Source organism: Trachurus trachurus (assembly GCF_905171665.1).
Source record: "Trachurus trachurus genome assembly, chromosome: 4".
In the NCBI taxonomy this organism is placed as follows: Eukaryota; Metazoa; Chordata; class Actinopteri; order Carangiformes; family Carangidae; genus Trachurus; species Trachurus trachurus.
Window position 1 is genome coordinate 25,750,111 of NC_139898.1, and position 27,236 is coordinate 25,777,346.

Here is a 27,236-nt window from a genome sequence, read left to right on the forward strand (position 1 = left end):
AGACAGTGAGAGACAGAATGAGGTGAGTTGAGTGGGGGTTTAGTTCCACAGAAGCAGGTAGCCCCCATAGGATGTAGTGTTTTGATAGATCTGGGGGTTGATGAGATTTTAAGGATTCGGCTGCTATGTGGAGGGGGTGGGGAGGTTGAAATGATGTCCCTGTTCAACTTAACATGTCCCAGATCTTCGACATCTGTGTGTGTATGTGTGTAGTCCTCTAATGTGTGCACATACTGAAAGCTCTCAAGCTGCTGTGAATGCAGTGCAATGCTGTGTGTGTGAATGTGTTGTATGCTGATGCTGCAGCAGTCGCAGCAGTCGCAGCATCTCCTCTCCCCGGTGCCTTTGGGGCAAACAAACTACACCGTTGTCAATATGAAAATCAAGTGGCTACGTTTTGCAGCAGAGGGTGAGCGAGTGTTTGTCAGTGGAGTCGCCCGAAAAATGCTTACAGCACGAGATCAAAAGCACTTAAGGAAAACTTCGGTTAATTAAAACGATTGCACGGAAGTGCTCGGAAAGACGAGTGCAGGGAAGCAGCATCATTTTCCATGGAAATTAATGCGAGTCTCGTGGTGAAAAGCTCCCATGAAATCCTCCAGAAAATACAAAATATACCACACTGACACCCTGGCTGAGGATATCGTGGCTGGCAGCGAGAGAGAGGAGGAAAATTAAATGTGCTGTTGTCAAAATGAGTCCAATCTGTGCACTACAGGCATGTCCAATAATGAACACCCCCCTCATCTCCATCTTGTCTGCCTGTCATATCTCCTTCCTGTCCCTCTTTAGTATTTGATTGCATCGCCTCTCATCACTCTAATTCATTCTGTCCCCGAGCTCTTTGTGTTCCCCCTGTCTCTCTGCATTCTGCGTCTCTGATATCCCTTAAATTCCCTCTTTTCTCAACCGCTGCTAACTTCTTATTTTCCATCGAAACCCCCTGATTTAAAAAGTCATGACTGCCAAGTCACCACTGATGATCTTAAATTCATGTGTGCATCCATCCAGGGGCTTAGAAGCTTATAGTGATGTATTTGAGTCACTGAGCTCATTAGTGTGGCTACAGATGCACTGTGACTAGAAGATTTACTAGTACTGAATAACTGACCCCTCATTACTGTCTTAAAACCACTTGTTTTGTGCTTTGAGAAGTTGAAAGTTAAGTTAATTCATTTATTTTTCATTAACATTCCCAATGAAGATATCTATAGAGCAGATTGTAATTTATAGATACAGTGTAGTCATGGAGTCATGTCTTGCATAGTAACTGTCTGACTTGACATGACAACCCTGTTGCCTAGAGATGACATGCAACTGATTTGCAAAAGGGGAAAAGAAATGTAATTGTGGCCTCATTATGTTTTTCTGTTAGGTTAATGAGGATATAACTATTAATTTGATACGTATAGTGTCATATTTTTGCAGTGAGTGAGGTTTCCAGAGGGAGACGTCTTTGTTAGATGTGTGTTAATGAAGAGAAGAAGAATACCGAGTCATGCTCTCTCGCCTCTTGTCTCTGAGACCTGTAAGAGTATAAACACAAGCAACCAATCACAGTTGTTTTGATCCTCATGTGGCGTATCCATCCCTGTAGATTTACTGGCCCCCGACACACACACACACACACACACACACACACACACACACACACACACACACACACACACACACACACACACACACACATACACACTTTTTGATTTGGCACTCGTCAGCCATGGGAGCTGTTGTGCGCAGGCTCCGTAGCTACAGAGAGACCCCGTAATGTAAAACTATAAATCAAGCTTTATACTGAGACAGAGAAGGATTAAAGCTCCTTCTATTTTAGGATTTGTGGCTCTCTGGTCTCTCAAAGGTCAGCCCCATGTGTTTAAGCTCTTTGACTATTCTGAATTGCTCTTATTCCCCCATAATCACTCTGAGACTTTCTTTATCTGTCACTCTCTTCCCTCTCTATCTCATTCGGCCTCAGCCACTCTTTTGTTTGCCATTGAACCATTACAATAACCCAGTATGTACAGAATGGCATGTCAACATCTCACACCTGTCGTGATGCCCAATATCCCTGTCTGTTAGTCTCTCTGCCTGCGGCGCTCTGCTGTTTTTATTGTGCTTTCCAACGCTAATGAAGGAAGAAGAATGAGAAAAGCAGACAGATAAATACAGGTGGCGAGGGGGAAAGGGGGGTTGGAGAAATGAAAGGCTTCGGTGCTTCGGTCTTGACTCTTCTCTTCGTAGCCGCAGGCAGCTGTTGCTCTACAATGCCAATAAACAACCCTTTTCCCTTTGGTTGTTCTTCATCTTCCAGATTGGTTTGACATTCTGGCTTTTTAAAAGATATGGAGCCATGGAGAGCGTCAAGAAAGATAAGAGAGTGAGCGTGACACGCGAAAATGGCCGCGAGCCAAACTTGAACCCTTGATTTCACCTAATGGTAGGAGGCTCAGCCGGCTGAGTCACCAGCGATGCCTCCTTCTACATCTCCTTCTTCTTCTGTCTAGCTTCTCCCCGTCATGTTTTGAAGTTCCCTCAGCTCATCTCCTCAAACCGATCAAAAAACATTGAGTGGGAGTAAAAAAAAAGCCTGAGTCCATATTCTGTTTGTTTGCAATGTTGCTGGAACGAGACCAGGAACAAATTCCTGCAAAAAGACAGTTTATTTACTCAAAATAAATTATTTCCATTGTTATCAGCTATTATGCAAATCCCAAAGCCATCATGTGGCCCCACTTTTTAAAAATTCAAAGCATTTTGTTTGAATTATAAAGATTTATGTACATGCTATCGTGCAGTTTTCCCTATTAACTCAAAGGAAAATATTACATTCACACAAAAGGACTCCCTTAGGGCAGATAAGGATGGAGCTGCTTTGTGTGTGAGCAATACTCAGCGGTCTAGAATAGGAGTATTTTGGGCTGCGAGACGTGTATATGTTGTATGAAATCATGTTTGTCTTTATAACGTTTAAACGTCTCTACAGCGCGATTAAGGCTCGTAGGATTCCTGTGAGGCCTTTTCTCGCTCATCCTAACGTTTTGTTGTCAAAGCTGTCAAATCTTGTCACATGTGACACATTACTCCTACAGCAGCAACACCAAACAGAATAGATTTAACCCCTTTGGCATCAACACACCTCCGACCCACAACGCATCAACCGCCCACCCCCCTCCACCCCCCCCCCCCCTCCTCCTCTTATTTTCACTTATGTAAGGAGAGATTCCTGGGAATTGTTGAGACAAGGTCGCGACCCCATGTAGCTTCCCTTCAGACTCAACAAATTGCCTGTGCTGAGAGAGCCGAGGCAGCCTCCTGGCCAACGCTGCTGTTTTCCACTTGTATAGTGTGGTACACAGTATGCTTGGATGTGCCTGGAGGTGGGTGAACAAATGGCAAACACTAGTATTACTGGGTGTAATTTAATTTGTTAAAGTTCCTTACCCCTCCATTTAGGCTCAATTCAGCAGCTTTTATTTTCTTTTTCATGATTCCTTAGGGGATTTATTGAGTGTTATTCTTATATTTTTGCCCAGGACTTTGTTCATACATTCTCTACAACTATTTCAAGTTAAAACAACACAATTTGTAACTTCCCTTCCCACAAGGCTAAGGCAGGCTGATATATGTTACATGTGTACAGTTTAGAATGGAATAATGCTCTGGTTAAAGGGATAGTTCAACATTTTGGCAAATTGGCCCATTGCCATAATCGCTATAGTCACAGCAGTAGGTTTGTTACCTTTATTTGTCGGTGCAAGCTATTTTTAGAACGGCGGAGCAGAGCCGCGAGCTGCTCAGAGGCTCATGGGAGTTCTTGGTCAATGAAATCAAATCCACAATCCAAAAACTCAAAAACGCTTTTGTGGACAAGTTGTGAGCTGCACATTCACCACGTTATGAGATAATAACGTAACGTTACGAGACAGAGTTGTTTTGGTAAATTCATGCAAAACCGCTGATGCGCGTTTTCAGCAAGCAGTCTCTGTATTTACCTAGAAAACAACTCTGTCTCATAACGTTCCGTTATTATCTCATGGTGTGGTAAACAACTTGTCCATGAGAGCGTTTTGGAGTTGTTGGATTGTGTATTTTTGATGAGTTTGATGAGGGAAACCAAGAAATCCTACTGTATTAGCCTCCGTAGCGTAGCTCTGAGCAGCTCGCCGCTCGGCTCGGCCGTTCTAACAATAGCTTACACCGACTATTAAAGGTAACAAACCTACTGCTATGACTATAGGGATTATGGCAATGGGCCAATTTGCCAAAATGTTGAACTATCCCTTTAAGGTTTGATCTTTGACAGGTTTGTGAGAGGATGCAGGTTTCAGTCATCTGTAATTTCTTTCTGTAAATGGTGCGTATGTGTGAACTGAATATATCAGAAAGCGGATTAGTTTCCCACCAAAATATCTGATCTTGCAGCACAATATCCACTTATGACTACAGCATTGTTCAACTTTTTATGTGCTTTTTCAGTGCTTCGAATACCACATCAGACTCTGTGTGCAGGACTCCAGTCTCTGGTTTGACAGCCGAATGCTTTGTAAGACCACCATTCAACCCTATACCGCTGAGATCCCTCTGAATGCGATCCAGATTATGTTTCCTGCAAAACATATTTGCTGTTTGCAGTTTAAACTTCCAGGAGACTGGGTTGTCCTGCGGCCGTTGGTCCCTGTCCATCTCATAACATGATGAAAATAAAATTGCAAAGAGCTGAAATCCTCTTCCGTTAGTTAATCAATCACAGTCAGCTTTGGGGTTTGTTTTGCGAATGATACCATCATCATGTGGTCATGTAGCCGACTAAAACAGTAACTGTTTTGATCTCCACTGCAAGGCCACTGCCTCCCATTGCTGCATGTATATCATTGCATTTGTTTACACGGGTAACTTACAACTCTGTCCCCGTGCACATTGAAGGAGGGGAGACACATTAGCTGTCAGGTCTAGTCATTGTTTAGGCTTCAGTCGCTGCAGGGCCGATTCATGGTCAGGAATAAACACCGTAAAGTACACCATAACCCAGACAGAGATGCAAAAAAGATGCACAGGAGGAACGCACTCTCTCTCTACCTCGCTCCCTCTGTGTTTTCTGACTGTGGTTTTCTTGGCTGTAGTGATTATTAGTGATATTAGAGTCCAGCCTGTTGTCTGTGTAGTCCCTCGCCCCCACAGGTCAGCAGTTCAGCCCTGCAGGAAGAGGCTGTCTGTGGGAGAGAGCAGCCCGAAGCCACAGTCAGGTTATTGCCCAGCCATGCTTCACCCGCACTTCATGATAAAACCTTCTTGTTTTATTTCTTCTGTCTCTGTCTTTCCTTAAATTTATTTTGATTTAGGGATTTGGGTTTCCTGTTTTCTAAACCTTGTTTATTTCTTTAGTGGTAATCTGGTTTGGAAAAACAAGAGACATGGACAAAGAAAGGCAGTAAGATTGAGCGACAATGGGTGGGAAATAAAAACAGATCTCATTTAGGGTTAGAGAGAGAGAGATAGATACAGTGAGAAACTAATGCCCAAGTTCCAGCTCTGTCATCAGCCCACTGGAAAGTGCTTCTCCTCAAAAAAATCAATAAAAGCTGATCACATTGCGATCGAGCTTCGGATGCATTGTTTCACACCTGATGGAAATGTGCAAGCTCAGAAATTGCCTGGATTAAATCCATGATAGCTGGTAGTGCACATCTTCATCTCCATTTGGTGTATTGAACCGACAAGGAATATCATTGATTTTTTTTTTTTTTACGGTTTATTGACTCAGATAAAAATAGTCGTAAGATCCACATAAGTTATCATGCTCACTTAAAGACGGGCTGCAAACACTACGTATAGAAAAGAATGTAGAAGTGCTGCAGCCTGTCACTGTGTCACAGTATTTCTAGCTTCTAGCTTTTGTTTACATTTTGAGGGCACCAGAGCTGTTGTTATGCACACGGTTGACTATGGTATAGCTGCTTCCTCTCTCTACTTCCCTTTCAAAACAAGGCCGCCTGTGGCAGTTAGAATGACACAGTGTTAGCTTCAGTAGTATTTGTGGGTTATGGCGACTATACTCCATGTCTCTGATGAGAGTCTGAAATGACAGGACGCACCAGGGAAATAGCGCTTCGCCGAAACACAAACCAAAGCATCTGGGCTCGTCAGACTGTATAAGCAGTAAGATGAACATGCAGAGGAAGAATGGAGCTGAGACCAGAATTGTGTCTCTGTGTGTCTTTTCTGTGTCCACTCCTTCTGTTTTCCTTTTGTGTCTCCTCCGAGCCTCTTTTCTCGCACACCGTCAGGGAGGCCTTTTCTCTCTGCATTAGTTTCACCTCCTTGTCAGCCTGCACACTTTTTACACAGTGATTACACCTACATGCATATAGAGCAGAGAAGAGGATGAAGAATGAGCAGTGACTGAAGCAAGGTGCACAGTGTTCCTATGATATCACAGGGGGGAAAGTAGAGGACATTGGCTTTTGCACAGTCTTATAATGCATTTCAATTTTCAGGCAGCTGTATAAGAAAAGCCTTTTTTTCTTGTATAGTTATGGATTTCAGTCAGTAGTTTCCTATCTGTAACACTACTTTGTTTTATTTTGTTTGTCTTGTCCTAGTTTTTTCCCACATGAACACACACACACACACACACACACACACACACACACACACACTGTGCTCACCACAGTTCAGGTCATTTCCACTTGAGCGGTGAGGTGTGTCCTGTGGTCAGTTCAGTGGACGTCTGTTTCAGTGTATAAACAGTCCTTTCCCTGCCTGAAGGCCTTATCAGCAACTGGCCTTCCTCAGGATGTCTGCCAGCCCTGGCACACACACACACACACACACATACATACACACACACACACACACAGTGGAAAGTCACGCTCATAACTTGATCCATCTTAAAACCATCTTAATGGCGATAATGTAATCGTAACTGCGTCATTTGCCATGACTCATTTTGCACCCCCAGCTTGTAGAAATAAAAAAAAAAACCTCAAGAATCCTCTGTGAATAGTTTGTCATTTTCTTCGTGCGGTCTCTTGGTGGCTGCGTAAACTTTTCTTACGCTGCTCATCAGCAACAACCCACAAAATAACAAGAGCTGTGCTTCTTTCATGCCTGACTTGATTTTTTAAGATGATTTTAACATTCGAAAAGTCTGCAGAGTGAATGCCATGTGTTAGAGCTGCCTCTCCCGCCCCCATGTTGTGATACACAAAGCAATACAATCACCTACACAGTACACACAGTCGCACACATACACACAAAAAGAACAGAAAAATATTTCGCCCGAGAAGAAGAAGTTTTGCAGAACTTATGCAGGCTTAAAAAAAAAAACAGTATCTGCCTCCTGCAAGACTCAGTCAAAGAGTGCATGTTGTGTGTTATTCTTAGCTCTGTGCCTGTGCATGTGATATTACTTGAAGGAATGAGAAAACAGAACAATTGAAAAAAAAAGAAAAAAAAAGATTCAGGAGGTGATAGCCAATGACATCATCAGTGGGTGATGCACGGTTAGTCTGAACTATATATGGTCTGGGACTGCAATATCTCTACTAGGAATAGACACTTGACACTGTGTGTGTGTGTGTGTGTGTGTGTGTGTGTGTGTGTGTGTGTGTGTGTGTGTGCGTGCGTGCATGTGTGTGTGTTCAATAATATATGCACACAGCATATGTTTAAAACAGTGAGTCAGAATCATGATGCATTTGCTAAATATAAAAAATATATACAGTATATTACTGATGTACAGATGTTGTGCCAAATAGGATTTAAATGAATGTATTTATCCCCCAAGCAAAACGTTGTTCTCCATTGTGAATGATCACATATTACTGTTGCTGGATGGAGACGACTCCCAAGAGAAAAATCTCTGAATTTGACAAATTCTAGATGTTTTTTGTTTTTTTCTGTTTATCATAGTGTATGTTTTTCTTCATCATCCTGAATATCCTACTCACGCCTCTTTCGTATTATAAAGCTCAGTCAAATCACAACTACACATATACATCTTCACCTTCAACGTCTGAAACTGAAGCAAACTTCTTGGCCCTAGTATCATTACACGGACAAAACAAAACAGTATACATCCTAAAACATAATAATTTGTGCGTTAATTACATTTTCTGCCATGTTTTGTGCTTGTTTAGTTCATTGTAAGAGGAAAACTTTTATTTCCAGAAGCCTTCAAGCTGTTGGATGTAATGCATTTTCAGAGCTGTGAGCTTTGCCAGTAAAAACAGTTTGGCTTTTCGCACTTCCACCCACTCAGACGTGCACAAGCACACACAGAGACGTACACACACATACATGCTGCAGACTACACTCTCACTGGTAATTATTTGCTACCAAACTTGGCATAAATCTAAAAAGGAGAGGAGTCCTTAAATCTGCAACAACAGCACACAAAATGATGCTGCGAGACACAGCAGGCATTTTTAAAATGATTAGCAGGAGTAAATGAAATATTTGGGTTAATTGCTTTTCCCAGAACATTTAAAATCATGCATGCAAAGTCAACATATTTGAGAGCGTAATCTGATTTGAGGTTAGTTGAAAATTAGCAGGAGAAAAACTAAGTTATGCTGCATGATGGTGAGTGATGACCGCCGAGCCTGGCAGTGGCCCCTAACCATTAGTTATAATTGAATCCTGCATATCACAAATTTTTTCTTATGCTGAGTGTTTCTTTGTAACTCCCACAGTTGTGAAAACACTCTGCATATGACTCCAAGCTGTTACACTGAAGTATCTGTTTATGAGCTGTGGAGCGCAAAACAGTTAAAACAGTTTTTTTTTTGTTTTTTTTTAGGTTTTTCTCACTTGCACACATGCAAACACACACTTCTGCAGAATCCCGAGGTGCCAGACTTTGCATAATGCTGCCTGTTGTTATTTTAACATTTTCACTGTGTGTTTTTGCCCACGCTGGGGCAGGGAGAAGACTGATAAACAACAATACACTGTGTCACTACGACCCACGCAGGAATGCTGGATGGCTAAATTAAAGCTCTGTTTCGGAGTGAAAGTTTCTGACGGGAGGGGAGATGTCCCCAACCCAACCCCGACCACTACACCTACTCCTACAGTACCTGATTAGAGCCCACAAGGTGGTGGTGGTACCATGTGGTTTCTTCCAGATGAGTTGACAGGCACAACATCATTAGCAACAACATGGACACTGGGCACTTTTTCCCAGGAGTCTTCGACCACTCTGAAACAGCAGCTTACGTTTACTTTCTGCCACATCTACAAAAAAAAGTGCGACAGTGTGAATGCTTTGAAAGATTTTAAATGAGTAGCGAATGAAGTCAACAAACTGCAGTTCCTTGAATGTCCACATGAGACCGCCTACTAAAGTTAAAGGGATACTTCACCCAAAATCGATAATTCACCAATTTCCATTCACTGTCATGCCAAGGAAGGGTTTGGAGAGCTTTTGGAGTTCCAGGGGGGGTCCGGCTGGCAACAGATTTTCATATAATGGCGGCGACATGAAAACCATTGGATGTAAACACGAAAGAACATCTCGCAGCAATCTTGCGCATGAGCTACTGCTACAACAAGGCTAAAAACAGAGATCAAAGTCATTTTTTCCGAACAACTTTTTCATGTTGCGGCTTCAGGACACTTGGGTCAGTATTTGGATGTTTCATAGTGTGTGTTTTGGACGATTCAAAAGTGAGCTCTATCCGCCGCCATTATATGAAAATCTGTTGCAAGCCGGACTCCCCCTGGATCTCCAAAAGCGTTTTGATAACTCCAAAAGTTCTCCAAACCCTCCATTGGCATGACGGTGAATAGAAAATTGGTGAATTATCCATTTTGGGTGACGTATCCCTTTGATAAGACCATGTGGTCCCTGATTAAAATGTTCAACTTTCTTGCCAATATAAACATGTTGACAGCCTGGTACTGAAAAACCAGTTCTGGTCTCTACAGCCCATTTCCCTTCCATGGCAGCAGCACAGCAGATGAATTTTCATATTACTCATCCATGTAAGTTTTATCAAAGTTCTCGTCTCGGCTCCAGACATTGCCTCAAATCTTTGCCCATTGGCCAGGGTTTCGGCAGAATTATTCACTGCCAAGATGGCAGCAGTGGAGCAGCCCGCTCTCGGCATCAGAACTGCTCTTCAGAGGCCCCTTCAAATCTGAAAAACTAGGGTCAGGGTCAGTAATAGGGCTGCTGCACCGATCCACCTGTCCATTTCATACTTCATCTTACTCACTGCATGAACAGGATCCCACCACTCCCTACCGTTGTTTGTCTCAGTGCACATCATGTTGACACTTCATCCTCAATCCATTGAGCATAAAGCAACAAGCAAGATGGGAAGACAATGTCTAACTTCAACACAGAGAAATACAAGAGAGGAATGAGACTCCCAGAAGTCCTAGGGGTCTGAGGTAGGATCTGATCCCTCCTGACAGGAGATGGTTCATGTGATCAGCAAGAGGGAAGCTTAACCCTCTAGGCCGCATCACACCCTCTTTCAGTCTGTTGCTTTAGATGAAAGGATGTGAGCTGATTTTAAGCAGCGTGTAAGACATATAGAGAGAGAGGGGAGGATTTAGCCACTGAAGCTGTGAACATTGTCTGAGTTTATGTCTGACAGAGGTTCATTGTGCAACGCTCTCAAGAAAGGAAAATTCTCCTCTTTGTGAAATGTGAAAATACAGAAATGTAAATCTTGTGTAGGACCAAAACACGGGTATTCAGTGTACTGGAAGCTTCTAAATATCCCCCAAAACAGTATTAAACTCCCTTTCATGCCTGGTAAATTATATTTATCATATTTAATAATGTGTAAAAAGAGATTTCATTCATCTGTTTGCTGTAGTGTGCCAAGTTGCCTGTATGTACGGCCCTTTACGTTCAGTTTCTAGTTCATAGCTCAGCATCAAAACGTGACTCACATGTTGTGTTTCCCCTAAACTTACTTAGTCATTACAAACAGCATCATCTAAGTGAGCAAAATGATTTCTGACACAGTTTAAGTGCAAATTAGCAGTTAAACTATCAGCGGTGTGAGCATCAGTTGTTGTCGGTGTCATGAACCCAAAACCTTACCGTTCTCCCTCCAGTCTTAATTAAAACGGAGCCTTCGGCCTCAGAGAACATCCACACACACACACACACACACACTGGGTTGATTTAGAGGCTCCAGCTACGCCATATATCTCTGTAAATATTTCATGTGCTCCGTACATCTCTGCACTTAGATGGCACGTCAAGCCAAAGTGTGCAGGCTATATTTTACACGTGCCACATCATGCTGTGCGGGGCCTAGCTGTTTTTTTAGGGTGGAAGTTTGCTTTTAAAATGTGCTCCACGCACACCGGCTAAGAGGAAGAATTAGCACTGGTGGTCTGAGGGATTGGTGCAGGAGTGAGATAAGAGATAGGAACCATTAGAGTGGGCAGTTAGCCTATTTAAAAGCAGTTAATTATTTACCTCATTTACACTTCAGAGCCAGCCGGGGTATAGCTAGGGTTTACTCATTAGTCTGCTGTCTGATATTGAACTGGACGTGGCTATAACTTGGGTGTTTACTCTTTAAATTTCACAGAGTCTGATGCCTGTGAAAGGTGCAGCTGATCCGGTTCTGACGCTGGACAGTCCAGGCCTCATGTGTCCCTGTGGCAGCACAGCAGGGGTTTGACTTAAAAGTCCTCCAGTAATAATTAGAGTGATGCATGGTGGGAGTTCACTGTAGGGCAAGGCAGCGTGTCCGCAGGCTGGACACACAGACATTAAACACATACACACACACACACCCTGGAAACACACATGGGTGCACATAAAGTGGATGCATGAACAAGCACAGACCCAGACACACAAGTACACAAAGCGCTACACTGCTGCATGTCTCCCTTGTGGTCATTTGCACTTTAGGAAATCCCAAACTTTACATGCACGCACAGTCGCACACACACACTATAATATCTGCACACACTTTAAAGTGCGTTACAGAGAAGCAGTGGTGGTTGATTACCGTGTTAGTGTGTGTCTGTTTATGGATTTGTGTGTATACGTGCGTGTCTGCTGAGCCCATTTATCTTTTCGGGTGTTATATTTTTTCTGGGCCAGTTGGTTGCAGTGGGCCGGCTCCAAAATCTATCATACTAAAGGAGCAGATAGTCTGACCAGCTAGACACTCTCCTCTGCTCTCCTCTCCTCTCTCCTCTTCTCTTCTCCACCCCTCCTCAGCAACACCGCCTGCCAACACCTCCACCCCTTCCCCACCCTTCCTCCCTCCTTTTTTTCAGTTTTTTTTCTGTCTCTTTCTTTCTTTGCTGAGGTTAAAACAGAGACAGGGTCAGTTGCACTCGCAGAATCAGGAAGGACAGGAGGTGACTGGAGCTGCATGGCAGGTGAGAGACAAACCCCCCATGGGGATTTATCCCCTTTTTTTTTCCTGACACTTCCTCCCATTTTTTTTTTTGTATTATTTCTTTCATTATTTCTTCTCAAACAATTTTCCTCTCTCAGGAGCAGTTTGATCTCTAGATTTCCCCCTTTTCATCTGCCATAATAATTCAATTTTGTTTACTTCACATTGCTCATCCTCTCTCCTTTTGATCTGCTATCCCTCCACCTCCATTGCTCTCTCTCTCTCTCTTTCCCCTCTTTCCTCACTCCTTCTTTCCTGGTCTATTTTTGCCCGGTAGAACATAGGTCACATGTGTTTGCGTGGGATGTGTGAGAAGGAGTGTGAAAAAAAAAGAGTGTGGACGTGTTTGTATCTGTGTTCGCAGAACGTTAGCACCGCTCACACCGCTTTGGCAGCTGACACGACGTGGAAGGACTAAGTGGGCAGGTCGACAATCAAGCACAAAACACACATGCATGCGCTCAGCTGCTCACACTCACACACACAAACAAACAAACGCACACACATGCAATACGGGGGAAATGAGCATTGAGCTTGTCAATGGACAATCAGCAAACTCCTTTTTTTCCTTTGGCGGTATTTGAATTGTATGTACTGTACCGCATGTGCAGTGTGTGTTCTCTGAAGTGTGTGTTTGTGTGTGTTTTTCTGCCAAGCTGAGCTGGAAGGCTGTCATCATGCTAAGATCAATAGAGTGTGAATTTATAAGTGTTGATTCCTTCCCAGATCTGTCCTGCCTGCTCTGCAGCACCATCGGCTTTACGCTCACTTGGTGTCAGGCAGGAGGTGTGTGACTGTGTGGGCAAATAAATTGCGTACTTGCATCCATGTATGTCTTATTTCATGTTCACCCAACTGTGTTACAATTTCCTCCTCATTGCATGTAAGTGTGTGTGTGTGTGTGTGTGTGTGTGTGTGTGTGTGTGTTTCTCTCTGCTATTTTGGCTGTGTAAGTAGAAAGTGGTAATTAATGAGCAAGGGGACCCAGATTTATTTATAACCAATGTTTCTGTGAGAATGTGTTAACACATCATCTCAGTCTTGCTTACACTGTATATTTGAATATTTTATACATGTTTGGCGTTGTGCGCGTGTGAGCACGAGTTGTTTTTACCTGTCACAGCGAGTGAACGTGGATGTAATGTGACATGGCAGCACTGTAAGTGATCTAGTCTTCTATGGCAACGTACAGCACACCTTCTCCCTCCTCTGCCCTGCTCGTCTTTTTATCTTTTTACCAACCTTCCACTTATTAAACAGATTTATTCCCCTTTTTTCCACTCTCTCTTTGCTTGCTTTCATCTCTTTTCAACCTCATGTTGACAGGAATAGGCAGATATGCCACATGCTAATTAGCGGTAGCAGTTGCTTTACCATGCTCATTAACTTCCATGGGCGGAAGTAGCCGTAATGCTAGCGTAGCGTATAGCTGCAGCTAGAAGGGGTTGGCTGTGTGTGCCAATGAATAATAGATGGTGTGTCACTTCCTTTATCACTAGTGAAAGCAGGCAGCTGCTCCTCATGCTGAAATTCCACTATAGGGCATGAGGAGAGCCATCTTTTTTAGAAAAAGAAAGAAAGAATGAAAGAAAGATGCTGTTATTCTCTGTGGAGGGTTAAAGAGATCGAGTGAGAGACTGATAAGAGGAACTGTTGCAGGCAGGGCATGGATGTAATGGTTATCTGTCCTTTGACAGAGCTGGTCGAAGCAGGACAAGGGTGGTAACGCTAAGGTCATGTCCACAACTTTGGCAGATAACACTGAGATACTCTCCACAATGACAGTTTGACAGAGATCACAATGTCGTCTATGGATTTTTCTTTTTCCTTTGGGAAAACACCTTGTTGTGCAGTGTAGAATTGAAAGTGTCTCTATCAACCCATAGTGACTCACGATCAATTTCTTCTCCAATGCAATGATGATGTTTCCTCCAGCTCATGTTTCACATTTCATTTTTGTGTTTAAAAATAGCCAGACACGACAGAGTATAAAATGCTGATTTGATTGAGAGTCTTAATTGCCACCTCAGACTGCAGGTACCATTTATAACCCATCCAGCATGAGAGCGATGGGGACACATACAGCGTGTGTTCAACCACAGTGTGTTGAAATATCGAATTAATGATTACATGAAAGGCCGGCAGGAGGTGACAGAAAATAGCTGTAACCATGTAACAGTCTATTCACTCAGCCACAGCATATTCATTTAATCTAAAAGGAAAACAATGAAACCTACTGGCAGTTCAACCAACACAACTCTAATATCTTGCAGCAGCATCTTTAGGTTTTTCCGTGTTGCTTAGAAAAATACGTGGGAGGTCAACCTCCATATGCATCCTGTACTTTCTCCATCGCCTTTCTGAGTGTAAGCTGAAACTTGGAGGAGCAAAGAAAACTGGCAACTGCAACTCAACAATAGAAAGACAGGCTCAACAGCCACCAGTGTGTGACTATTTTCTTTTTCTTTTTTTTCTGTATAAGCATACAGGTCTCTATTGTCCCCCTGAGCGTACAAAAAAAAACAATTTCCATGCAATGCGCAATGAAAAAAAGAGGCATACAATTTAATGTGCACTAAAATCAAACAGTAATAACAAAAACTCATTTTTGTCTCTTTTTGCTTCTGCGGATACCCAATAACCAGGTTTTTTGATTATTTTTCTCCACATCTTTTACTATTGTACTTCGAAAACAACAACTGCTCATTATAATTGCATTAGATTTTAAGTTGCAAGATGAGTTCTCTATCCAGCACAGCCCATTACCTTACTTTACAGCTCCTCACTGAAAAAGCAGTCTGAACTGACCTGCAATGAAACAGTGGCCTGTACTCACTCTGCAGCCTCCATGGAATAATTGTACCACTGTATAATGAAGCCCCTAGACAGGAGGTCCCTCTTCCATTTTTCTCCCTGGGCTTGAGAGCCAGATGTTGTTTAGCACAAAGGGAACAATCTGGCCCCTGCTGAAAAGAGACACAGTGGCACTGGACTGGACTAGATAATAATGGATTAGGATTTAAAAGAAAAACAAGTCTGGGATGATGAACTGGAGTAGACTCGCCAAAACTGAAAAATAGATGATTAAGGCAAATTGGCCGAAAAGATCATTCTGATTGCACAGTGTTGCTGTAATGTACTATACATAGACACAGATAATCTAAGACTGGAGCGAGATGAACTAGACTGTGCTCAAATAGCTCTTATAGAGCAGAGGGATTGATCTGTTCCTGCAGAGCACACACAGACTATAAGCGCCGAGATATCAGATAAACGTCTGCTAGTACTGGCTGCTTACAGCCTCCTTCATTTGATCTGGTTCAGCAATCACAAGCTTTTCCAGTTCCCAGTTGTCTTGTCAGTGAATTTTCTCAATTTTCTCAGTTCACTGCTCTAGAGCATCTCCATGTCGTCGGAAGTCATTATGCAAAATTGTCATCTACACCTGCAACTCCCCAGATAGAAGAACTCATACAGTAGCGACATCAGCTGCGTTCCTCACTCACACTCTCTCTGTGAAAGGGACACAGATGTGTAGAAAATCCATAACAAACATCACATTTCTAGCCAGTGTTAATCCTGAACTATTGAACTTTGCTTACATTAGCTACCTTAAAATACCAAACCCCCAAATATATTGAGATGTGCACCGGTAGATCTTATTGTTGATTAATTCAACTTTTCATTTACATGAAGAGGAGAGGGCTGATATCCTCTATCCACAGTAAGACGGTCTTAGCAAAATTAGTTTTCCTCCCATTTTCACGCAGTCTGATTCTCAAAATTAGACTGCTGATTCTCTCTGAGCATAAAAATAAATACCAAAATACTTCAGACTAAAAAAAAATAAATCCACATCACCAGAAGCTCAGCGCTGTGAAGGCAGAAGTCCAACTTTTCATAGTCACAACAGTCACAGTTGTGGTTGTGATTGGCTGACAGCAATAATGAGTCAAAACTGCTTATAGCTAACTTCTCTGATTCAATATATTTTTGTGGTGAGGAAAGAAAAACAGACCATGAGTGGCTGTGGTTGGTGCAGTGGGTAGCGTTCAGCCTCACATGTTAGAAAGAGGAACATTTAACACCCCAAATTAGGTTGCAAAAAAATAATCTGTGCTGAAATTGCACTCTTGCAAGATTGTGCTTCTGTAGGCACATAACCAAAGCGTCTGGTACTTTGCATATTTATCTGTATCCCTGCGTTGGTCTGGTCTGCACATGTGCTCTTTCTTGAATGTGTTTGTGTCTATCTCAGTCTTGGAGTGGACGCGTTAAGCTGGACAGTCCTGCTTATATTCTCAGGGTAGTACAAGAGTAAACAGAGATAGCTGGTCCCATGTCAGGCCTGTGATAAGGACCTGCCTTATTGTCACTGCTCGGCCTTTTCCTCCCCCGACTCTGCTGCTGCTTGCAGTTCCTCACTGCCACTTTCACAACGCTGATGAACACTCGTATTTAGAGGCTGCAGCTGCAGCTGGTGCACAGTACTTCAGTGTTTGTGAGAGATCATTATGCATTCATGCACAATTTTTTTTCTTAATGAGATAGAGTCTGAGACAGAAGATTACAGGCTGAGAGCTGGAAGAGAGGGCAACATTGACTGTAAGCCCGCGCTCTGTGTGTAGCAGATACGAGGTTGTGCAGCTGCCACTCCCATCTCTGCCTCCTTTTCACTTTCTCACCCACTGTCTCGCTCCCATCCGCCCACCTCCTGTCCCCTGCTCGCACTCTCCAATCTTATTTCCTGTTGGCCTGTCTTCTATCTAAGCCTGCTCAGTGTCAGTGTATTAGACTAATTCAATCTGCAGCACACAGGCACTCCAATGTAATGACCCATGACATTCAATTAATGCTGTTCCCCTCTTCTCGATAGGTTGGGTCAGCAGTAATTTAATGTCTATGTGTGCATTTGTCTGGTGTCTGTGTGTGAGTGTGTGCGTGTGTGCGTGTCTAATTTGAAAAGGATGGCAGTCAGTATAACCTTGTTTGATATCATCAGATGCTGTATTTGTAAAATAATATATTTGGCTCTGGCGGTTAAGATCTGGGTTTTCCCCAACCAGCACAGTGTCTGTGCAACTAAGTTGATTCCTTTCTCTCACATAAACAATATTAGTTGTGGTTGTGGTTTCCACACTGGTCACATATAGAAACACCTGGCTGTCATATGAGCTTATTATTTACTGTACTCTCTTTACTTAGGCTTCACATTACCTGTGTCGTTTCCTCTCAACCAGCTGTCACACTTATTGGATTGGTGTTGACAGATTGCTGCATGTCCTTCAGGGGTTATGAGTGTGTGTGTCTGTGCCTTTTGAACATATGTGACTCAACTAGACACGCGTATACATAAGCAATGGACATGCACATAAACAAACAGTGAGAAAAAGGGGATTAAATTGGTGCTGCCGTGCTAACAAACAGGTCTGGACACACACATGCCCATGGCTTTGTTTGAGCCATGTATAGCCTGTAGCAAATACAATCAATTTGCATTAGCATAGCCTTCGTGAGCTTTTAACACGTTGTCTTTATGAGTATAATCCAGTGTGGATCATGCATCATCTGTGGTACCAGGAGCTTCCAATAATTAATCACTAACCTGACCTGGGTAATCTATCAGTTATTATGCTGTCGCACTAACACCACATGCATATACAACCACACACCTTCTCAGTGGATGTTTATTATAGACCAATATTATGGCTCATCACCATCAGTTATGGTAATCATTCTTATTATTATACCCCACCAGAGCCCATGAAATACAACAGGATTCCTCTGTTGCTTCTGAAGCCGTCACTCGCCACACAGGCATTAGGAGCGACTTTAATTAAAAGAGGAGACTCTAAAAAATCCTGCAAGTGCACTGCAGGGAAGGTCATGTAGACTCTCTCTCATTAAGCAAATCCCTTGTACTGTTCTTCTGTCAAGTCACTGTTTGGTACTGTGGCATTTATTTATTTTTTATTGTCTTTTATTATCGTCTTTTCTGCAACCCATCCCTTTTTTCTGTCACATCCATCTGCCACATTTAAACTGTTATTCATTTATTCCTTCCGTCTCCTTCTTATATCCTCTCTCCCTTTATACCCCTCCCTTTTCTCTGTCCTTCTTCCGTTGTATACCTCTGTCTCTCCATTTGCGGTAATGATCTAATTAAGGAGGGTTTTGTTGCCTGCCCACTGTGTATAATTGCCAGCGGGGTCTGCCTGAACTTCACTCAGCAATTACGAGCGGCATTCTTTTGCTCCCAAATCAGCTAATTAAGCCTTAAGGACAACGAGCAGCCCGAGTCGTAGTCGCATTAAGCATCAGGAGGAGTTAGGAATGCCTCTGCTGCTCGCTCCTCTCACTCGTCGTGGGACATGCAGCGGTGGAGGATTGAAGGATGGTTGCCATGGTAGCAATCACACAGTGTCAGATTCTTTGCAGCGGCTGTCAGTCTGTTGATCTGCATGTTTCTCAGAGCGTTGTGCACATTTGTGTGTGTGTGTGTGTGTGTGTGTGTGTGTGTGTGTGTGTGTGTGTGTGTGTGTGTGTGTGTGTGTGTGTGTGTGTGTGTGTGTGTGTGTGTGTGTGTGTGTGTGTGTAACTGTTCATCTGTGACATAGACAACAATTCTGCTCCAGGTCGCCTATTCTTTTCATTATTAAGGCTCAATCTATGAAGACAGGACAGGAGCCAAATCGAGCTTGTCACAGTTCCTGTTTAGGTCCCTGGGTGGACTGGCTGTCATTTTGATTGATTACATTGCCAGCTCATGTACTGCTTGCCTTGCAATATATCCCCACTCAGCACGCAGCCTACCCTGTGGCCAGGAGCGCTCCAAACAGCTGTACATCAGTCCGACTCCTGCACAGCACAAACAAACATATGTGAATATGCTTTCCCCAATGTCTTAATGCAATTTGACTATTACAATCTATAAAAATGTCTGAATTGCTACAGAGAAAATGACGACTGGTTTATGGATTACAGTGTTTTTGTTTTTCAGTATCTGACTTATTGTAGATAAATGCAACATGGAGATGTTCCCATTCTTTCTCCAGATATCAAAGCAGCCATTTCAAACAGGAAAGTGACTCAGTGAGAGACAGTGTTACTGTGTTCCTTCAAAGCCTTTATCTTCTTTCAGTGTAAAAACTTGTATGAAAACAGGAAATCAAATAGAGGAAACACCATTAAAGCACAGTTGCTGTTGGTTTTTTTCTTTTTACTCTTTCCATTATAATATAGCATCAGATATATCTGCAGTCACTTGTGCCGGGGGCATAAATGCATGAAAGCTGTTGGGAAAAAAGCTGTGGTGGAAAACCTATTAAAAATAATGAAAATGCTAATTTACACCTTCTGCAACTGCCTCACATGTTGAAGTTTGAACTCTAGCACTTATTAAACCAGAGCTTCAGGCATTGTCACTTATGTAGAAGATTATTTTCTCCAGCGACACAAATTTGCATGAAAATTGCACAAATAATATGTGCCTATTTGTTAAATAGCCTTAGCTGCCATGTGGCTGTAAGAGCGTATGTGTTTATTTAGTATGGATTTGAACTGTGGAGCTCACGTAGAACTCGGAGAATTGCCTGAATTTTATTATGAGTGTGGGATATTTTATTAGGAAGCTTTACATGAGCCCTTAAAAGTTTTGACTCCCATTGTTGAATTGTTTTCCATCTCACCTACCTCTACTCTGCACTTAAAAAAAAAAAGGCAAACAGCTCTGGTTTCTTGGCTTCTTCATCTGGAACAAATGATTCAAAGTGGCACCAAATTGAACGTGTTCCCTTCCGTGGCTCCGTCCAGAGTCGTGTTGGCTTCAAATGGCTTCTAAAGGTCTGGCTTCGCAAGGCAAATGAAATCAAGTTAATGGACAAACTGGCACTGCCCTTCCCCTCATTGTTTTGGATAATATTTTTTGTTAGTGCTATAACTTCATGAAGCAATTTTATCTCCAGTAGAGTAGCTGACACTGCAAAATAATTAACTGTTTAATTACTGCAGTTATTACATTTCAGGCTTGAGCCGAGCAATTCAAAAACTGCACCCACCTCATCATTGCTCCCGTGTTGTACACTGGACTGATACTAGAGCGACTGTTATGTGCTTTAAATGTGCTGTTCTCTGTCCCATTAACATTTACTGCATGCACATTACAGCTTCAACTCTAAACGACTGTCTAAACTGTTTACCCGAACACTGTTGTAAACGTCTGAGGTGAGATTTTCCTTCCTGACAGCCAAGCCGTGGCTAAGTTACAGGCCCGCACAAGTTGTCAAATATATATTGAATATCTTATCTCAGGGAGGTAAATATTTGTTCTGTTATATGGACTGGTGGTCCGTTTTCTCTTCTCTCAGTTGATGTTTCGAATCAATTCCTTCCTTCTTTTAAAGAAAGGTCTCTGTTATTCTCCTGTAAAAGATTATACGCACAGCAGAAGGTGTAATTCAGCTCTGTTCAGATGATGGACAACATTTCATTTTCTCACATTTCTGTTTTATCCAGGCTGCCAGCTCCAACTGTAGCAAACACAAGTCCATGACTGAGAACTCCGCCTCCCATGATGGACAAGAAAAGTGGTGAGTGTCATAAACAATTTCTCTACCGCAGAAACAAATCAAGTAGAATCCTTTTTTTTTTTTTCTCCATACTGCATCTGACGTGAAGGGTTACATATTTAACTTCCTGTTCCTGCGTGTAGCCAAAAACAGCTACAGGTTTATTTCCTTCAGGTGATAACTAACTGCCACCCTGTCTCATGCTGCATTCATAAGTTGACACAGCAGGAGCAAGCTTCTGCATGCTGATCAGTTTGTTTTGGCGCAATCACTGCATGATAATTACTTCCCAGTAAGTGATATAGTTTTACATAATGAAGCACCATGTGTGCAGCACAGTGCAGCCTGTCAGTACAAGTGGATAAAAAGGAATAATAATGCAGGGTGATAATGTGCAATGTGCTTCATGTTCATTTGTCAAGTAATTACAAATGTGAATCAATTTTATCTGTATAATTTCGGCTATTAATATCATTGCTGTTGTTATTTGGTACTGTAGGAGAATGAGCATTGATTGATTGATTTAATGTTGTGTATGTTGATGCCTTGCAGCCAACGGCTTTCAGACCAAGGCCAGTGAGGGCGGTGTTCAGAGGAAGCAGCTGCCCTACTCGGTGGAGACTCCCTATGGCTTCCACTTGGACCTGGACTTCCTCAAGTATGTGGACGACATTGAAAAAGGCAACACCATCAAAAGGGTCCACATCCAGCGCAGGGTCAAGGGCCCTCCCAAGTTCAGCACACTACCCAGAAACTTCAGCCTCCCGGGGACCGGAGCCAGGCCGGCCTCTAGGGAACATGACAGCACATGGTCCGGGACTTCAACCTTGGGGCCCAAGCCTAAATCGCGGTTGACAGAGGTCCAGCAGATCTATGACTTCAGGGCAAATGAAGGTGGGACTTCCAGCCAGAGCAGCAGGGGGTCAACCAGTCAGGGGAGCGGTTATGTTTCAGCTAAAACCAGAGAAGACCTGAGCACGGTGGTGGTTCGAGGCGTTGAGGATAAAACCGTGGGGATTCAAAGTCGGCCCAACCTGCTGCGAGCGTCGAGCATGCCGATCACGCTCCAGCAACGCAAAGGCTCTGATTCCAGCAGTCCGGACCGTACCGTGGGAACGCCGGAAAACGGCTCGACGGAGAACATGTTCCGCGCTTCGCCGGACGTAACGGAGAGACGCTGCGTTCCCCAGGACCGAGGGGGGCTTCACCAGCAGATCACGGTGGCGTTGAAGCGGGTCAGAGAGCTGGAGGAGCAGGTCAAAACCATCCCCGAACTCAAAGCTCAGATTTCCTCACTGAGGGAGGAGAGGGAGCGTTTGCTGCTGCAGCTCCAAGCCCAGGCCCAGAAACAGATTTCCGCATCAGCCTCCGCAGCCTCCGCAGCAGCAGCAGCAGCAGCAGCAGCAGCCCCGAGTTCTGATGCTGCTACACATGCTCCGCCGCCAGGACACAGGCCCTCGGAGGGGCTCAACTTAGCTCTGACGACTCAGCACACTGCCGTGACAGAGAAAAGCAAAGTGTTACAAAAAGAAAGAGAGAGTTCCTCAGCACATGGGAAAATGGCTGAGCTGTCAGCGCGAGAATCGGCGAAACAAACGCAGCCATCAGAAAAACCAGACAAACAAATAACCGAGAGTCCACTGGAGCATGCTGCGCGAAAGCTATCCCAGGACATAGCGGGGCAAGATTTAACACCACTTAGGGCGGCCATAAAAAACGCTGAGAGTAGCAATATCCAAAATGGCAACGCAGAAAAGGCAAGAAAGGGTCTCGAGGAGCCGGAGAGTCTGCAGACGCTGCAGGAGAAGCTGATGGCACTGGAGGGTAAACTTACTCAGGCTAGCACAGAGCTGGAGAGAACCAACAGTCTTTTGAAAGAGCAAATAGAGGAGAACAAAGAAAAAGAGGAGAGGATACTCCAGCTGAGCGAGGGAGTGAGAGTGGAGGTTTGTAGTCCAGAAGCACACAGCAGGCCACGAAGAATGAGTATCGACGCGGGGACGGAGACAGAGAGAGTAAACTTCGCCAGCCGGGAGACGGCGACAGAGTCACCGGGGACGGTAGATCAGGGTACGGACACCGATAGGATCTGTATTGAAGTTTGTGTTCCCACAGCAGCAGTAGCAAGCACGAGTGTAGATCAAGTAACAGAAACCGAAGTCGATACAAAGAAGCAGGTGATGGAGGTGGAGGTGGAGGTGGAGGTGGAGGTGGAGGTAACCGTAGCGAGCCCACCAAGACGCAGAGCCAACAGCATGGAGCGGGGGACGGTCACCGAGAGGATTCCCACTCAGGATCAAATGACGGAGACGCCGACGGCCGCCAGGGTGAACCAAGTCACGGAGACGGAGGGAGAGACGGTGACAGACCATCCGCAGAGACCCAGAGCCAGCAGCGTGGACAGAGGGACGGAGACAGACAGGGTGGACACCGTGGACCGGGTCACGGAGACAGAGGCGGCGCAGAGGACGGACCAGCAGACGGAGACGGAGACAGAGAGAGAGAGGCGGCAGGACAACAATCCAGCTAGAGACACAGAGGCGGAGGAGGAGGCGAGCGCGAGGAGCAGCGACAGGGTGGAAGTGGTGGTCGTGGTCAGTGAAGCCGTGGACGGAGACAGAGACAGAGACGAGGAAGCAGATGAGAGGATTCAGAGAGTGAGTGAAAGTGTGGTCATGAAAGTTGTCGCGGAGAGTTCAGCCGCAGTTCTGCAAAGTTTATCTGAACAAATAAAAGTTGCCGACGCAGTAAGTCAGAGTGAGGAGGCTCCACCGTCTGCAACAGGAGAAACGAAAGAATCTCAGATTGAAACAAGTCCTGCAGAGACCGCCGACTCAGAGTTAACAGAAGTGATACACCAAAAGACCGTAAAGACAGAAATTATCGAAACGACGCTGATCGTCCTGGAGGATGTAGAGACGAGACAAGTAGCAGAGGGCGAGATAGTGTGTGCAACGATCAAAGACACCGTGGTCACCGACAGGGTTGTAATCGCAGCAGAGGATGCAGCTGTGAAGACGATAGTTCCTGTGAGACCCCAGAGAGGCCGCAAGTCCTCGGCGGAGCAAGTGCAGCCGCTGCTTCCTCAACCCGAGCGTCCTCGGAGGGGATCCGGTGAAACTGAGGCCCAGCAGCCCCAGACCAAGCCTCAGCCTCCTCAACCTCCTCAGCCTCCTCAGCCACAAGCGCAAGTAGTGCCGAGTGCGCCTCCGCTGGAAGCTCAGTCTTCAACGCAACCCTCAGAAGAACCACAGGTGAAACATGAAGCCCCGTCTGTGTCTCAGGTTGAGGAGAAGAGCCAAGCGAAGAAGCCTTCTGTCGAGGCCGGGGAAGAAAAAACTAAAAAACCTCAGGCTGGGACCAAGGCCCCGTCCAGTGTAGTCCAAACTCGCCCCAAATCAATTCAATCTCAAACCTCGACGACTCGACGTAACTCAAAAGAGCTCAAAGCAGCACAGAGAGGATCCGCTGCGTCGCAACCCGCCGGTCGTGGATCAGGAGAAGTCCAAACCCGCCCGGCTCGTCAGGGGTCGACCGACGTGCAACCTCAGTCTCAGTCTCAGGGCTCTCGCAGAAGCTCCAGCGAGACTCAACCTCCTCACAAAGACGCGGGCGAGACGCCGTCCCTGCGCAGAGGCTCCGGCGGCGGCGAAACAGCCCAGCGTCGCGGCTCCAGAGAAGCCGCGGCCTCCGGCGAGGCCCAGGCCGCACGCAGGGGCTCCAGCGAGTCGCCAACCTCGCCCGCAGCTCTGGGTCAAGTCGTAACCCGGTTAACAGGGCTTCTGGGGGAGCAGTGGGCGCAGCTGGGGAGCGGCTCTGGAGCTCAACAGATGGCCAGCCAGCAGGAGAGCCCCAGCACACAGAAACAGACAGCAGGGAAAAGAGCAGAGGCGGGGAAAGGAGCAGCAACAGCCAAGCCTGCGGGGAAAGCAGTCCCTGCAGCAACGACGGGGAAACCAGCAGGGAAACCCGGTCCTTCCAAAATGAGCTCCATTCAGAGTCAACTGGTCAGCTCGCTCAGCGTCCTCTCCGCCTTCTACTCACCAGCCCAGAAAGCTGCTGCTGCCAGCAAACAGCAAGAACAAGGTAGGCCTGTGGTTCGCTTAGGACCCCACGGTTTATTCTGCACACACAGCCTTTCATCAGTCTGCCACATACCTGCTTACCTGCTTGTAATTCTCAATGAGATTAATCAATTCCACTCCATATTCACTGAAATTATCCTCATTATGCTCCTATTACCCACATCACCTCATTACAACATGTCCTTCCTTATGTTTCCTATGATTAATATGGACGCGTACAACTCTATAACCTTTTAATTTAGTTTCCCTTCCCTCTCTCCTTTGAATAAGACGACTTACAGGAGCAGCCAAACATTTCCAGGACGGTTTGACAGATTTCTGTGTCTGCGTCTCCTGTACACAGCTTTGTAGTAGTTTTGGGCAGAGCACTCAGCTTTGCATATCAGCGCCGCTCTCAGCTGATGTAGGACAGAGTGTTACTATCAAACTGACAACAAGGTGTTGTATTTATAGCAAGCTGGTCTGCTTCAGAGTGACTGTGGTTTCTTTTTCACTGCAACCTGAAACCACACCGGTCATATTCTATTAGTCACAGATATTCTGTCAAATTAAACGTTCATGGTGCTTCTATCAATAGTGGGACAGGAACAGAACGACTACTGTATGCACGGTTCAGTAGATGTACAACCCTGGTGTTTGGGAGGGAATGAAAAGGTACTGCTTGACTTTTTTTAGGATGTTTATTTGGACATAATGTGTGTGTATTTCTGCACAGGCTCCAATGTTGAGTATATTCATTTGTATCCCAACTCATTGATTTTTGCAATGCAACACAACACAACACAAAACACACTGCATGCTGGCTGCTTTAGTAAAAAGATTTTCTCCCTCCTGACTGAAATATAGCCCAATACCTTTTTACTCTTCTTAGATATCTAATTATCTCTGGTACTTTGCCAGTAGTTTAATGACTCAGAGTGACTGGACCGTAGACTCACATCTGCAAGATAATAATCTAACCAATTATTTTCAGTGGTCCTCCTGAAGGGGGAATGTCTCTCTTGTCCTCTAGTTCACAGTGATGTTATTTAGGATATCATCTTGGTCGGTTTCCATCAATGCAATACTCATTTCTAACATCGAGTTGTGTTGTTTATCACATAGAGTATAAAATACTCTTTTATATTTATACCTACTTTGAATCATTCTGACATTAGTGTAACAGAGCTATGGTTAAGTGATGACATCAAATATGAGAAACGATTAATCTGCAACATAATATTATACTTTTGCTCATCTATGCTGTTTCAAAGATACAGTAACTTCTGCCTGTGGAAAAACACATTACCGAGCACTGTTGGTTTAATTACATGGTTTAATAACCTCCAAGAACATGTCAGACTTCACACTGTGTCGACAAACACACACTCATAGAGGGAAGAACGCATTTTTGCGCATACAGTACATAGCTGAATGGAAAATTAAGCACAGACTCTCCCACACACACACATATGATGTCTCTTCTCCCTCGATGTTGCACTGCTCTGTTTCTGGTACAGGAGCTGGAGTACAGACTCGTTCTGCTTTCACACACATATTTTATGTTCAGGGTTCATTTAAAGTTCAGCGTAGGGAGTATAGTATACATGAGTGTTTCTAAGTGCTCAGTGTGGGTCTGCCTATAAATAAAAAACAATAAAAAAAAAACAGTCATATGTTTCCACGTCATGGCTGATGATCAGTGTATAAAAGTAAATACATGAGTGTTCTCATAAGAGTTGCTGTCAACATCTTTGACATCTGAGATTCCCCGCTGACTCCTTTGACCTCACATTGCACTGTTCATCCTCTGCATATATTGGAAACAGAAGCCTCTGCTATCGCATTGAGAACTCTCATGCACCTGAGTCATCAGAGAGTGGAGTTAAGCTTTGGAGATTTGTACGGATGAGTAAAGTATCTCTGACAAAGTGAGGGAAGGTTAAATCCCACCATTGTTTTATTTATTAGAGGTTAGTCGGGAGGATGTATTCAAAATGCCAAATATATTCTAAACCTCCCCTCTCCCTGCGGCCCGCCGCTGTCTCCTGAGAGATACTGGATCTAAAAGCATCATTCTTCTTAGATGGTGGTCGCTGGGATCTTTTTTCAGCTATTTTTCTGGCTCAAAGCCACATCCTTATGTCCTTGCATAAAACATTACAGAGCCTCTGCACCATGTCGGCTGTCAGGCACAACTAAGACAGCCGTACTGGGCT

At 44.3% G+C, this 27,236-nt stretch overlaps 1 protein-coding gene across 2 annotated transcripts in view; it reads left to right on the plus strand.

Annotated features, from left to right (window-relative positions):
• Positions 1–27,236, plus strand: part of kank4 (KN motif and ankyrin repeat domains 4) — a 71,153-nt gene that overhangs the window by 30,781 nt on the left and 13,136 nt on the right. For both annotated transcript variants that reach the window (XM_083969497.1, XM_083969496.1), the window contains exons 2-3: positions 20,901–20,974; positions 21,506–25,039. In XM_083969497.1, coding sequence (XP_083825623.1) covers positions 20,956–20,974; positions 21,506–25,039 — 3,553 coding nt within the window. In that variant the 5' untranslated portion in view covers positions 20,901–20,955. The remainder of the gene's footprint in view (positions 1–20,900; positions 20,975–21,505; positions 25,040–27,236) is intronic.